The following is a 13311-nucleotide window of genomic DNA, read 5'->3' on the forward strand; positions in this document are numbered from 1 at the left end:
CTCTGTGTTCACACACCAATCGGATACTGCTGAACAACCAAAAGCACAAAGGTGCATGTAGAAAAATGACTAGAAAGCTTGACAGGTAGGCTACCACTATATATTATCCATGGTTGGTAAATGGCAATTTAACAGAAAATAATTTGCTTGTGATTTACTGAAACTGGGGAAAGAATATTTGTTAAAGAGCTCTGTGCATTTCTCTGTCAAGCTTGCTGCATCTGCCCACAGATTATACCTGTGTTATGAACTAAGGACACAGGCTCTGCTTTTATCAGTGATCCACACTCCAAGGAGCTGGCTTCAAGGCTTCTGTGACAAGAAGAAAAGACAGAGAGGAGGAGATGGAGAGAGAAAGAAAGGGGAAGAAGGAAGGATAAAAAGGAAGGAAGTGAAGAAGAAAGAAAGAGAAAGGAGAGAAAGAAGGAAAGGGAGGTCTCTCACTGCTTGGAATGGTAATGAGTGTAAACATTTGCTGATGGCATATCTTTTATCCCAATAAATCCCACAGCTTCAGGCCCTTTTGCTGCTGAAAGGCACTGATGAATGCCAAAGCAGACTGGATGTGCGGCTGAAAGCCAGGAGGAGAGCAAGGCAAGGAACATGTAAAAGCATCAGGATACTCAGATGGTTAAACTTTTCATGCACAAAGTTTTGCATTAAGGCTAACAGAGACTTTTGTGGTCCCAAAGGGTTAATCAGCAGCCATATGGCATTTAGGCTTTTTCACCATTTGGGGCAGCACACAAAAAGAAATCAGACATACAAATCAAAAAATGAAAGAATGATGAAACTCAGTATTCCAGGAAGCTTTTAGAATTCTGGGGTTTTTTTTAAAGACCTCTGCAGGATTGTGAAATATCTGAGAATATGAGGTTTTGAAAAATAATGTTCTTTCAAAGCTTAAAAAAAAATCTGCCTCTTCTTTCTCCCTCCCCGAACACATTTTCTTTCTTCTGGATTAGAGGCGACTTCTGCATGGGTCAAACCACATAAATGTTACCTTTTGATTCTATGGAGATGTTAGCAATTTGTCCAACATTCAGATTTCTCAAAGGTACCCATATAAGGAGGACAAAGCTGGAGGTCCCAGAGAGACCTGAGCAGGAAGTGCTGACAAGTCACCATCAAAGGCAACCAAATCAAGGACACCCCAACATTACCAATTGAGGGCTTCATTGGCTCCTTGCCAGCAGCCCAAGACTAGCCCAGACTGTAGCCAATCTTCTCTTTTACAATCTATTCCTGCTTCCATCAAAATCAATGGCAAAAATCTCCTTGACTCCATCTGCAGAAGCAGTGGCCGATACACAGAAATATGTCTCACAGAGACTATAGTTCCCAGCAAGCAGTGTACCATCTTGAGCTGAGTAGTCTTCCACCTATGTCAAGATGGAACTCTTGGGGTAGGAGACCTGGATTCTAATCCTGGCTCTGCCACAGCCTTGGGACAGTCACCTTACCTCTCTGGGCTGCTGTTTCTCTGCCTGCCTTTTGTCTGTCTGAGCTCTTCAGACCATAAACTCTTCAGAGCAGCCGCTGTCTCTCACTTTGGGATGTATACACTGCAGTTGGGAAGTGTGACTGGAGCACGTGCAGACACACCTGAGCTGACTGGAATCTAGCTAGATCAAAGCTAGCTCCGCTAACAATAGCAGTGATGCCATGGCAGCAAGGGCTGTGGCATAGGCTAGCCCCTTGAGAACGTACCCAGCGTCCCAGGTGGACTGGAATAGCTCAAGCCACTGTGGCTTCACTGCTATTATTACTCGAGCTAGCTTTGATCTAGCTCAGTGGTTCTCAGCTGTGGTCCACCGCTTGTTCAGCGAAAGACCCTGGCACGCTGGGCCGGTTTGTTTACCTGCCGCGTCCGCAGGTTCGGCCGATCGTGGTTCTCACTGGCTGCGGTTCACCGCTCCAGACCGATGGGGGCTGCGGGAAGGGCGGCCAGCACGTCCCTTGGCCCGCGCCGCTTTCTGCAGCCCCCGTTGGCCTGCAGTGGTGAACCGCGGCCAGAGGGAGCCACAATCAGCCGAACCTGCGGACACGGCAGGTAAACAAACTGGCCCAGCTCGCCAGGGGCTTTCCCTGAACGAGCGGTGGACCTCAGTTGAGAACCACTGTCATAAATATAAAGGGAAGGGTAACCACCTTTCTGTATACAGTGCTATAAAATCCCTCCTGGCCAGAGGCAAAACCCTTTCGTCTGTAAAAGGTTAAGAAGCTAAGGTAACCTCGTTGGCACCTGACCCAAAATGACCAATGAGGGGACAAGATACTTTCAAAGCTGGAGGGGTGGGGAACAAAGGGTTCGTCTGTCTGTGTGATGCTTTTGCTGGGAACAGATCAGAAATGCAAGCCTTCCAACTCCTGTTAAATTAATAAGTAATCTAGCTAGAAAATGCATTAGATTTCTTTCATTTAATGGCTGGTAAAATAAGCTGTGCTGAAGGGAATGTATATTCCTGTTTTTGTGTCTTTTTGTAACTTAAGGTTTTGCCTAGAGGGATTCTCTATGTTTTGAATCTGATTACCCTGTAAGGTATTTACCATCCTGATTTTACAGAGGTGATTCTTTTACCTTTTCTTTAATTAAAATTCTTCTTTTAAGAACCTGATTGATTTTTCATTGTTCTTAAGAGCCAAGGGTTTGGGTCTGTGTTCACCTGTACAAATTGGTGAGGATTCTTATCAAGCCTTCCCCTGGAAAGGGGGTGTAGGGCTTGGGGGGATATTTTGGGGGAAGACATCTCCAAGTAGGCTCTTTCCCTGTTCTTTGGTTAAAATGCTTGGTGGTGGCAGCATACAGTTCAAGGACAAGGCAAAGTTTGTACCTTGGGAAAGTTTTAACCTAAGCTGGTAAAAATAAGCTTAGGGGTTCTTGCATGCAGGTCCCCACATCTGTACCCTAGAGTTCAGAGTGGGGAAGGACCCTTGACAACCACTGATCTAGCTAGATCAAATCTGGCTTAGGGATGTCCACAATCACATCTCCCGATTACAGGGTAGACATACTCTTGGTGTTTATACAGTGCCTAACACAATGAAACCCACAGTTTGGGTCTGTTGACACTGCTGCAAACACAAATAATAAATACCAGGCCCTGCAGGTCCCATACGGCATACACTGCAGATAAAGAGGAAGACCTGTTTGGGCAGCATTGTAGAACTCCGACTGCTATATTTTCCAACCCTGGTATAGCACCTATGTAGCTGGAGTGAAAAAGAGAAGTTTCTCCCTCAGAAGATGGGAGCCATTTTTTAGGAAACCAACTCCAAGGTTTGGAAGAGCCCCAAAATTATGCTTTTTCCTTTACTGTTTCACTGTCACAGCTGTTTGCCTAAAGTGAGAAAATCCCTCATTTTTATATCTCATTAGTTTGAGCAGCAACCTATTAGTCTGCCTTCTATAGCACTAATTATTATGCTATGTATGCATGACTAATGAGTTACATTAAAGGCTGGGAGTCCTGGAATTTACAGAGGGAGAAGGAGCCCAGACTGTGAGGCCTGTGATTTCAGCATCTTTATAATTTTTTTTTAAAGTTCCTAGTGCTCACGAATCTTTTTCCCCTCAGAAGCGGGGATATATATTTCATCCTTTATAATGGGAGAGAGCACAGTACAGAGTGCACCGTCCAATCTACCAACATGGCAGATCATCCACTCCCACAACAGGGTCAGTCAGGTGGTCCTTTGTACCAGTATGGCAGCCAGTCTGCTTGAGCAATAAGTAGTTGTATATCAGGCCAGTGATCCATTCAGACAACACCACAGTCTGCTCCTGCGACTAACTGGCAGCCAAGTCATTTTGCCAAAATAGTAGACAATCTGTTCTGGTGACACAATGGTTAGCCGTGCATCCTGTCTGCAGCTGGATATCCAGTCTCCTGCTATGGTGTCAGATGCATTATAGCAACAGGCACCTGGTATATTTTGCTTCCAGAGCACAATCCAGCCTTACAGCATAGCAAGGACCTGAAGAAGAGCCTCTGTGTACATCTCCTCTGTGAACACATCTCTCTTCTACCAACAAAAGTTGGTCCAATAAAAGATATTACCTCCCCCCACCTTGTGTCTCCAGCATAGCAAGGAGGCAGACAGCTCATTTGATTGCTGGTATATCTGCTCAACAAGATCCAGCTATATATTTTGGCACCTTCTAAAGGAAGATGTAAAATAACTTCCTGTCAAGCAGCCTGAGTACAAACAAAACATTAGTATCTTGAATCGGCTCAGATTGCTCACTCCATAGCAAAAATTACAATGGAGACAGAGATACACCATATTCACCCTGAAAAATCATGCTGTTTTAATAAACATGGGAACTGGAAACAAAAGGAAGAAGCAGCAGCCACTGCTCCAAGTATAGAACTTGTCAAGTGTTCTTCATTCTGTTCCTGGATCTGCCACTGATTCTGTGTGTGACCTTGGACAAGTCATTTCTATATCTCAGACCATGCCTCTCCACAATGGGGATCATAGCATTTCCCTCACCTGCAGGGGTGTTGTGAGGATTAGCTAATTGTTGTCTGTAAAGATTCTTAGATAAAACACACTATGTACTGCAGAATATTAGCATTAGTATTGTAAACCCTACCCAAGGTGCCCAGAAGACATGATATAAGCAAGAATACAAAGAGGATTATATTCCCTCTGGGGTATGGACACCCACACTTTGAGAAAAAGAGAGAATTGCATTGACAACTTGCCAAGAGCCCAAGGGCTGCCCCTTATCTGTTTTACTGGAGCAGACTGCAGCCACCTTTACCTGTAATATGGAAACCCACAGGTATTTAAGGTAACATAATCCAACGTTCATAGAAGGTTGATTCAAGCAACCTTCTGGAATATTGGATGCTGGGACTTGAAATCTTCCTCAGGCCACACCCTGGCATTAAAGATGAGAGTGGTTGGAAGTTGCAAATACAAGTTGGTGAACTGTATTTGGAGCATGAGCAATACTAACTGGTCATCCTGGCTGATGAGACTGAGTGGAGTAACAGCATGGTAATTCAGAGCAGATACATAAAAAATGTATAAAGAAGAAATATGGGAAGGAGGAGGGGATGGGGAAGAAGATGAAAATATGTGTAAAAAAATCAGAGAGAAAACATCACAATGGAGTTAGAAATTAAGAGGGCTACATTGAAATATGACCAGATAATAGGTATATACTGATGATTTAATCTCATATTATTTTAATATGAAGAACAAACAGTCAAAAATATGAGAGAAAGATAGATGGGAAGACAGGGCAAGTGAGAGGCAAGGAAAGAGAGAGACCCCCCACTGAGACAACCAAGCTCAGTGAAAATAAATTATTCCCCTCTGAGAAGCAAAGGAAAAATATTTTCTGAAACCTGACAATAACTCATTCTTTTACTTTCTGGTCAACTGGAACCTGAACAATCATCAGTCAAGTTTGGGTGGCCAGGAAGTAGGGCAGATGGAGTTTATTGGCAATGCTTTCCGCTCATCAACGCAAGTTGGCCATTAGAGCAACTGCTCACCAGAAGTACCTGATTCCTTCATATCTGTCAGCATAGTTTAGAAAGACCATGAACATCACTGGCATGGCAGACACTGGTTAGAATGTATGATTATATATGCTTGAGGAGTTTCAGTTGCTTCTGCTGGGATTCCATGATAAAAAATATTGCTTTCTCTCTCCCAGCCTATGACATGTTTTCCATGGCCTCATTCATGCAACAGACACACAAACTATGGCATCTGGGATATCACAATCTGAGTGCTAACAACTTCCCAATCAAAATGCACCAAATTCAAGAATGTATCAAATTTTTCATTCTGGGATGTAGGTGTGTCAAAATATGATGACCCTCCAACCCAGGATCAAGGCATGATCATCAGCTATTGTAGCTCCCCAACAAACTTCCAGAGGAAAGTGCCCATTAGAAAATGTAGTGGGTTCTGATTCAGTAGGTTCTCTTGCTAAAAGTCAGCAGAGTTTCTTGAGATGGAGGGTGTCGCAGACTACAATCAATACTTAAAGTTGGCAGCTATGCAGTACCAAGCAAAGAAAGAATGCTGAGGTGGATCAATTTCTGATGAGGAAGAAGTATAGCTTCATTTGAAACAAGCTTCCCAAGCTCTAAAATTGGTATCTGAATTAACGAAATTCCACCATCAGACAATGACAGATTAGACACAGCTTGAAGACCATTTTAAGGCCTTTCCACGGCTACTGGTTAATAATAAAGAAAATGTATAAAATGGGAACAAAAGCCCAGGTCACCAGTTTCCCAAGCCTGAGGTTAATAAGTAGCTGCACTGATTTAGCTTAGCAGAAGTTTTGTTAGAGCTCACACAGGTTCGTAGAAAAAACAAAATATATACCTCCCAGTGGGACAGCTAAAGGGAAGTCTTTAACATTTATTTTTCTCCCTCTCTATATGCACTTTTCCTTCTTGCAATACAAAGAGCAATCTTGTAGAAAATCAAACAATGATCTTGTGAAGTGGCCAAGAGAATATTCACGTTAACAATAGGAGACATATGGTTCCATCCTAGGACCAGTGTTGTTCAATGTAATTACTAATGAGCTGGAAAAGGGGATAAGCAGTGAGGTAGCAACATTTGCAGATAATACAAAATTATTGTCAGTTAAGACTGGAGATGACTATGAAAAACTTGAGAGTGAATTTCATCTGTTCCATTCCCTTAACTTGGTTAAGTCTGTGCTAAAAAATTCAAAGTACTGCACACTGGAAGAAATAATGTGAACTACCAATACACCTTACTGGAGTCTAAATTAATTGCATCAATCCAGAGAAAAGATTTGGGTATCATTCTGGACGGCTCAATGAAGATCTCTGCTCAATGCGTAGAAGTGGTCATAAAAAAGATGCATAGTGAATGGGATGGTGAATAATAAAGAGACTATTAAATGCCATTATTTATATAAATCAATATATTTCAGGCCCTCCCCTGAAATGCTGTGTTCAGTTCAGTCAACTCATCTCAAAAAAGGATTTAGCAATAATATAGGAGAATTCAAGGAAGAGTAATAAGAAATATTAGAAGAATGGAAACACTTTTATGAAGTGAGGTTGAAAAGACTGTGACTATTTAGCATAGAGAGAAGGCAAACAAGAGGGAACATGATAAGAGTATATAAAATACTGGATGGTTAAAGAAGGTAGATCAGGAGTTTCTATTCACCCTCTCTCATAATACCAGAACAGAGGGAAATTCAATGTAATTGAAAGGCGACAAATTTAAGGATGAAAAAAGGAAATACTTTTTCACAGAACACACAAGGAGCCTTCAGAACTCATTTCAACAAGATATCACTGAAGCTAGCTTGGCAGGATTCAAGAAAAGACTGGATGCTTACATGGATAATGAGAGCATCAGAGTTCTAGGAATAAATATTTTAAATGAAATTTTGGAAGGGATATAAATCCTCAAACTTCAGGGTGTAAGCCTATCTCTAACAACTAGGGCTTAGGAGGCTGTTATTCCACAACTGCTTACAGCAGGGCACTTACACCTTCCTCTGAAGCATTTGGTCCTGGGCAATGTCCAGGGTACTGGACTAGATGGACCATCTGATCTAATATGGCAATATCTCTGTTCCTATGGTTTGAAATTGAGCCCAAATAATTCTCTCTCTATCTGTCTGTCTTTAAACAGGATAATCTACTTTGTATTTCCAACATTCAGTTGTTTGCTTGCTTTGTTTCCTTCCTTTCAGCCTAGCGCTGCTGGAGAGATAATCAGAGCTTACCTTCCTGCTGGTAAAGAACAGAGATACTGTTCTTGAAGCATAATGGTTAGAGGTGAAAAAGATTAATCTGATGGAGAAGATCTCAGATACCAAACAGCCACTATACTTCCTGCTGTTTGTGATCCCTGGTGGGAGTAATAGCCAATCGATGACACTGCAGTTCACCCCCACTTAACAGGAGTTGCAGCATGTAGGTACAGAGCATTCCATGCACTACTCTGCTCCAAAACAACGTGTTTCTCTCCTCCTAACAAATTAAACAGGGTCCCAGGCTAACTGGAAACAAAGTGCAGTTTAGTTGTTCCTCCATCTAGTCCCCGAGTCCATTCTAGATGGGCACTGAAATCCATCTTACAATTCCCTCTTCCTCATGAAGAATGTAGTCACTTTCTGAAACAAAAATATACTCTCGCCCCATTCGGTATTTCAGCAGCGAAGACTTTGTGGGTCAGCTAAAAAAACTCCACCTAGATTTTTATGTCCTCCTGAAATACATTCTAGTTTCTCACCCTACCCACCCACCATTTACAATCCAATTAACATGGCGTTCCTGTTACACACACACATGGGAGAATTCTGCTCTTAGATCAACTATGTTGATTTCTTGTCCACCTTTAGTTTCTCCATTGTATTCTACACTTGACTCCCACACAGAACTCCTGCCTATGCCTATGGAAGTTGGACATGGGGGTAGAGTGCAGGAATGTGCCATAAAGATCTCCAGTGAAGATCTGAGAGTATAAATTATCCCTTCAGTTACTATAATTTTTAACGGCAAAGACCTACATTTACACCCATTTTTCATTTGCATTGTGTCAAAACACATGGAGTTGTGTCTTCAGATTAAGTTATGCAGCACAGCCAGGCTTGCTGTAACCAGCATTTCAGCTCCCAAAAACCTTTGTGTTTGGAGTAGTCCAAACTTACATGACCTCTCTCTGTTCATATAGCTCCATTCATTGATAGAGTGACTCAGTATCCTGATTCAGGAAAGCCAGTTCCAATTTAACAAGGGCTGCTACAATAATCCCAACAAAGCTTTCTTTTTTTAACAAAAACTCCAAAGCGTAAAGGCTGATTTTCCACCATCTGACCGCATTTCTCCCCCAAAGTGTTCCTCCACCACGGTTCGGCTTGTCTCGCTCTGCCCCCTTCTGTCAGTCATTGATAGAAAATGCTGACTTAGCAAAGCTGCAGAACAGAGCAACCAACCAGAGGGGACAGGGATTACAGAGGCCTTCTGGTAGTGTAGGATGAAGCTTTATCCAATAACCTCCCAAATGCAGCAAACTCAGCTGGTCTCTGAAAATCCAGTTTGGTCCTTCGAACATCATCATCAACCCAGATTCTAGAATCATAACTCATCTGATAATTCTGTGAATGATGCACAAGGCAGATTAGCTACAGCTCTACTGATTGTAAAGCTCTCTCTCTCTCACACACACACACACACACAAACAGACAAAATCTTTAGTTAAAGAAGTATGCATAATCTGATACATAAGGAGCAGACCATTAGCAAATATTCTATGGACCACTAGTGATCCAATGATGACACTTTGGGAGTTGCTAATATAGGGGACACCTGTCATTTTTAATCATACATAGTATTTTTTTATATTTATTCAGAGAAAGAAAGCAATAAGAAACTCTGGAATCTGCTTAATCTCAGCTGGTTTTTAAGTAAAATAGCATCTGTTCCAGCAAAAAAAAATGGCCATGTGATGTGCCCTATGTGGTCTACATGAGGCATATTGTCTGAGACAAAGTGGTACTTCATGCAGTCTAAGCGCCCACTATAAATTATCCTGTACCTGCTGCTGCTGCAGAAGAGTTCATTAAAAAGCCCAAGTGATTAGAAAGAAAACAAGTTTGTCTGATATTGACCAAGAGAGTCTGTGACACATGGAAAAAGGATGAATTAGTGGGACATATGGCTGTCCGCGAACTGGGAATTGCATTGTTAATTGCAGCAAGAGACAACACACACAGCCCCTTCTTCCTGCCACCCCTGCATTACCGAACACTTCTCTTAGACTTGAGACCACATGATCCAAAGTGCACAGAACATTCATTGATTTTGCAATGTTATTCTAGACACACTGAGCAGCAGGGAGAATAACCTTTTCTCCCTGTGACTTGTGCGAACAATGTTCCTTAAGCTATTCTCATCCCAAGGGAAAGCCTTGGTTTGTCAGCAGGCAGTTAAAAGTCTAACAAAAAGGAGATGCAAAAAAGTTATTTGTATTTTTAGAAACATTTTCTCTTCCTGCTATTGGTGTATTCCCATCCGTAGGGGTTGTGGGAAGAGCTCCTGTACCCTGAAGCCATGAGATCATCACCACCCATAGTTATAACAAACTGGTGGCAGTACATTTGCAGTGGGTTTCAGTGAGGGATTCTAAATCTTCATACCACCTCTCTGTCAAGGCCCCACGGCTGCATGGCTTGGATACTTAGTCCTGGCTGGGAGATCAGAAGCAGTGTTGTGGCTGGGAAAGGACAAGAAATTACAATCCTTCCTCTACTCTTGACTTCCCATTAAGGCATCTGGGATTCCAGCAGTGACTGGATTTAAACGGAATCGTGCATTACTGGTAGCAAATGGGTTGTACCTTGAGGTTTGGGTTTGGTAAGCTTCCCACAGGGCTTTGAGATGGTGACAATTTTCTGGCAGTCAGCATTATGAAGGGCTCTCTTCAGGTTCCCAGTTCGAGTCTTCAAGGCTGTATTCAGGTCACATTCTCCCCAGGCCTGGAACTGGTATTTACACTCCGCTGCAAAGAGTGTGGGAACACACCGAATTTTTAAAAAAGAATCACGGAGCATGAATAAAATGTTACCCAACTGTAACCAAGCACATACTGCCAGTAATTTCAGGCAGGTGGATCAGACAGCCAAAGAAAGAGGTGTATGGGGGGCAGTAAAAATTCAAGGGATATTTTGGGAGGTAATTTTGCCCCCAAATATGAGCAAATTTAAAAGCATAGCTATCTTGCTCTTGCATGGGTACAGGATTAACGTTATAAAAAAGAAACTACATTTTAATACTGAAACTACAAAAGAAGAGACAATTTAATGGAAAACATCCTCCAGATTCAAAAGGCCTGATTCTCCACCATAGAATCATAGAATCTCAGGCTTGGAAGGGAGCTCAGAAGATCATCTAGTCCAACCCACTGCCCAATCCCCATTTGCCCCAGATGGCTAAATGGCCCCCTCAAGGATTGAACTCACAACCCTGGGTTTAGCAGGCCAATGCTCAAACCACTAAGCTATCCCCCCTCCCGCATCTTGCAGCATCATTTACAAATGAGGTATGAAAACTAGCAAACCAGAATATTTTGCACGCTTGCGCAAGTATAAATGACTACACAGGGTATGAGGCCGGGGAGAATCAGACCCTTAATATCTATTTTTTCTCAGCAAGAAATTAAAATATATTAAACCAAAAGATTATGCCACTGTTTATCCATGACTCACTGTATAAAGTTGTATGTCTCTATCACTGCAGAGGTGGCCAGCCAGCTGATTACAAGTTAACTGACAAGACTTTTTCCACAGAATAGTTCTCACTAGTGAAGAATTGGAGCAAAGAGTTCAGAGGGTACGATCCAGCTCAGATGTGCAATTGTATGTATTTCTAAAAATGAACTGTCCAAACCTCTTGAGTTTGCAAAGTAGGGCCAGAAAAACTGCAAGTGCCCAGGTGCAGCACTGGACCTGCCAAATCCAAAACTTCTGCACTAACTGCCTGCAGCATTCATTGTAGTGCCATCATCAGTTCAAGTCATCCAAGCTGTTTAGTAGAGAAAAGCTGAGTCTACAGGGGCAACCATATACCTGAGTCCTGGTAACATAGCTTGTCTGGGATGGAAGGAGAAACACTGTCATTTCTTAGTCTTTCATGGATTAAATGCTATGGCCTTTATCCACTCCCCAGCAAGTCTCTGCTGCTAGTGCAAGGGGCTGCACATTTTATATCATGTTCCAGTGTGGAGATTGCAGTAGCCATGGGGGGGTATTCACAACTGTGGAAAGGCAATAGAGAGCCACTTTAACATGCTGCTGGGCCTCTGGTTGGGTGGATGTCCTGCCAATAGGGTCCCTCTGGTAGAGCTGGGTGAATATTAATTAATCATCATCATCATCATTATTCAAATAGCAAATTCTCAGAAAAATGCAGTTTCAGAGTGACCAAAACCACTTGTGAATTAGGGACAATTTGGCAAATAGTTTCAGTCAAACAAAAAAGAATGAGGAACATTTTTTTCAAAAAAAGTCAAAAAGTGTTTAGTTTTGACATTTTTGAAGCAAACCATTTTGTTTTGAAATGTTGGTTTGAATTGACCCGAACAAATTTTTTTTTAAAAAGTTTTTCATTTTGGCGAAGATTTAAAAAAATCAGTTTCAGTTCAAAACTAACCAATTTTTTTTTTCTTCAGATTTTTCAGGTGGACCACCACATTGAAAAATCCGTTATTTGTCGAGTTCTACCCTCTGCCTTCTGATGGACTAAACCCGGGGTGACTCAAGCCCTGTCCTTGAAGGCCTGTAAAATCTGCCTTCTCCTACAGAGTATATCTCAGTGCATCACTTCCTGAATGGGCCGTAATCCGAGCTAGTGAGATCCCCACTCCTTTGTCCAAGCCTCAAAACTCAACAAAAATAAAATAGAATTTAAATAAATCACACACATTTCCATTTTAAAAGCCATTTTTCATTTAAAAAAAAAAAGTTAGTGAAAAATTTCCAACCAGCTCTCGTTGTACTGAACATGAAGCACTGCAGAGAAAGGCAGACCATGCACACCAGCCCTTGGCCCAGGCTGAGCACACACAAAGGGTCACTTTCCAATACTCAAGTTGGAGATAAACTGAATCACTCAAGACAGGGCAACACTTACCTCCAAACTGCTTCTTCCAGTTGCAGGGGATCTTACACCTTTGGGTCTTCATAGTTTGCTTGCACTCGGCTCCAGTGCGAGTGCCCTCGCGGGTCCCTAGGCCACAGTCTCCACTGGTGGGTACACACACACTCCACTGCCACTCCCCACAGTCGGACTTCTTCACTTTCTTCTCTGGATGGAGCCAAGGAAACCGAATCAAAACAAAAAAAGTGGTCAGTACCCAGCCAAAAAAAGGCACTCTAAACAATCACAACAGGGAAACCAGTAAACAAGAGACTCTTATAACATAACTGCCTTAAATCGATCAAAACTGAAGTTCTCTTCAAAACGTGCTGCAGGTTGTAGGTTGACTGACTTTCTAGAGGCTGACCTCGAACTGACTTCAGACCAGGGTGGATCACTGAGGCCAGGGCAATTTCCCAGTGAGTGTGATGCCTCTGAGTCATTGCGGGCAGGATTCACCTCTCCAGAAAAGGGAGTCATCTAGAAGCCATCAGGGATCACTGATCTTCATACATACACACTCACAAAAGAGGATGTTCTGCCCTCTGCTGGTGGCATATCAACATTTTCAGATTAAATACCAAGTACCACATGGGCCAGGAGTTTATGCATTAATATGGTGTTTCAAGGGGGATTTGGTGTATGC

The 13311-nt window shown here is 42.4% G+C and overlaps 1 protein-coding gene across 3 annotated transcripts in view; it reads right to left on the reverse strand.

The window, feature by feature from the left end:
- PTN (pleiotrophin) overlaps positions 1-13311 on the reverse strand; it is a 117403-nt gene that overhangs the window by 14813 nt on the left and 89279 nt on the right. For all 3 annotated transcript variants that reach the window (XM_073322129.1, XM_073322148.1, XM_073322138.1), the window contains 2 exons: positions 12660-12833; positions 10369-10530 (listed from right to left, as the gene is read on the reverse strand). In XM_073322129.1, coding sequence (XP_073178230.1) covers positions 10369-10530; positions 12660-12833 — 336 coding nt within the window. The remainder of the gene's footprint in view (positions 1-10368; positions 10531-12659; positions 12834-13311) is intronic.

Source organism: Lepidochelys kempii, chromosome 1 (genome assembly GCF_965140265.1).
Source record: "Lepidochelys kempii isolate rLepKem1 chromosome 1, rLepKem1.hap2, whole genome shotgun sequence".
Taxonomy (NCBI): domain Eukaryota; kingdom Metazoa; phylum Chordata; order Testudines; family Cheloniidae; genus Lepidochelys; species Lepidochelys kempii.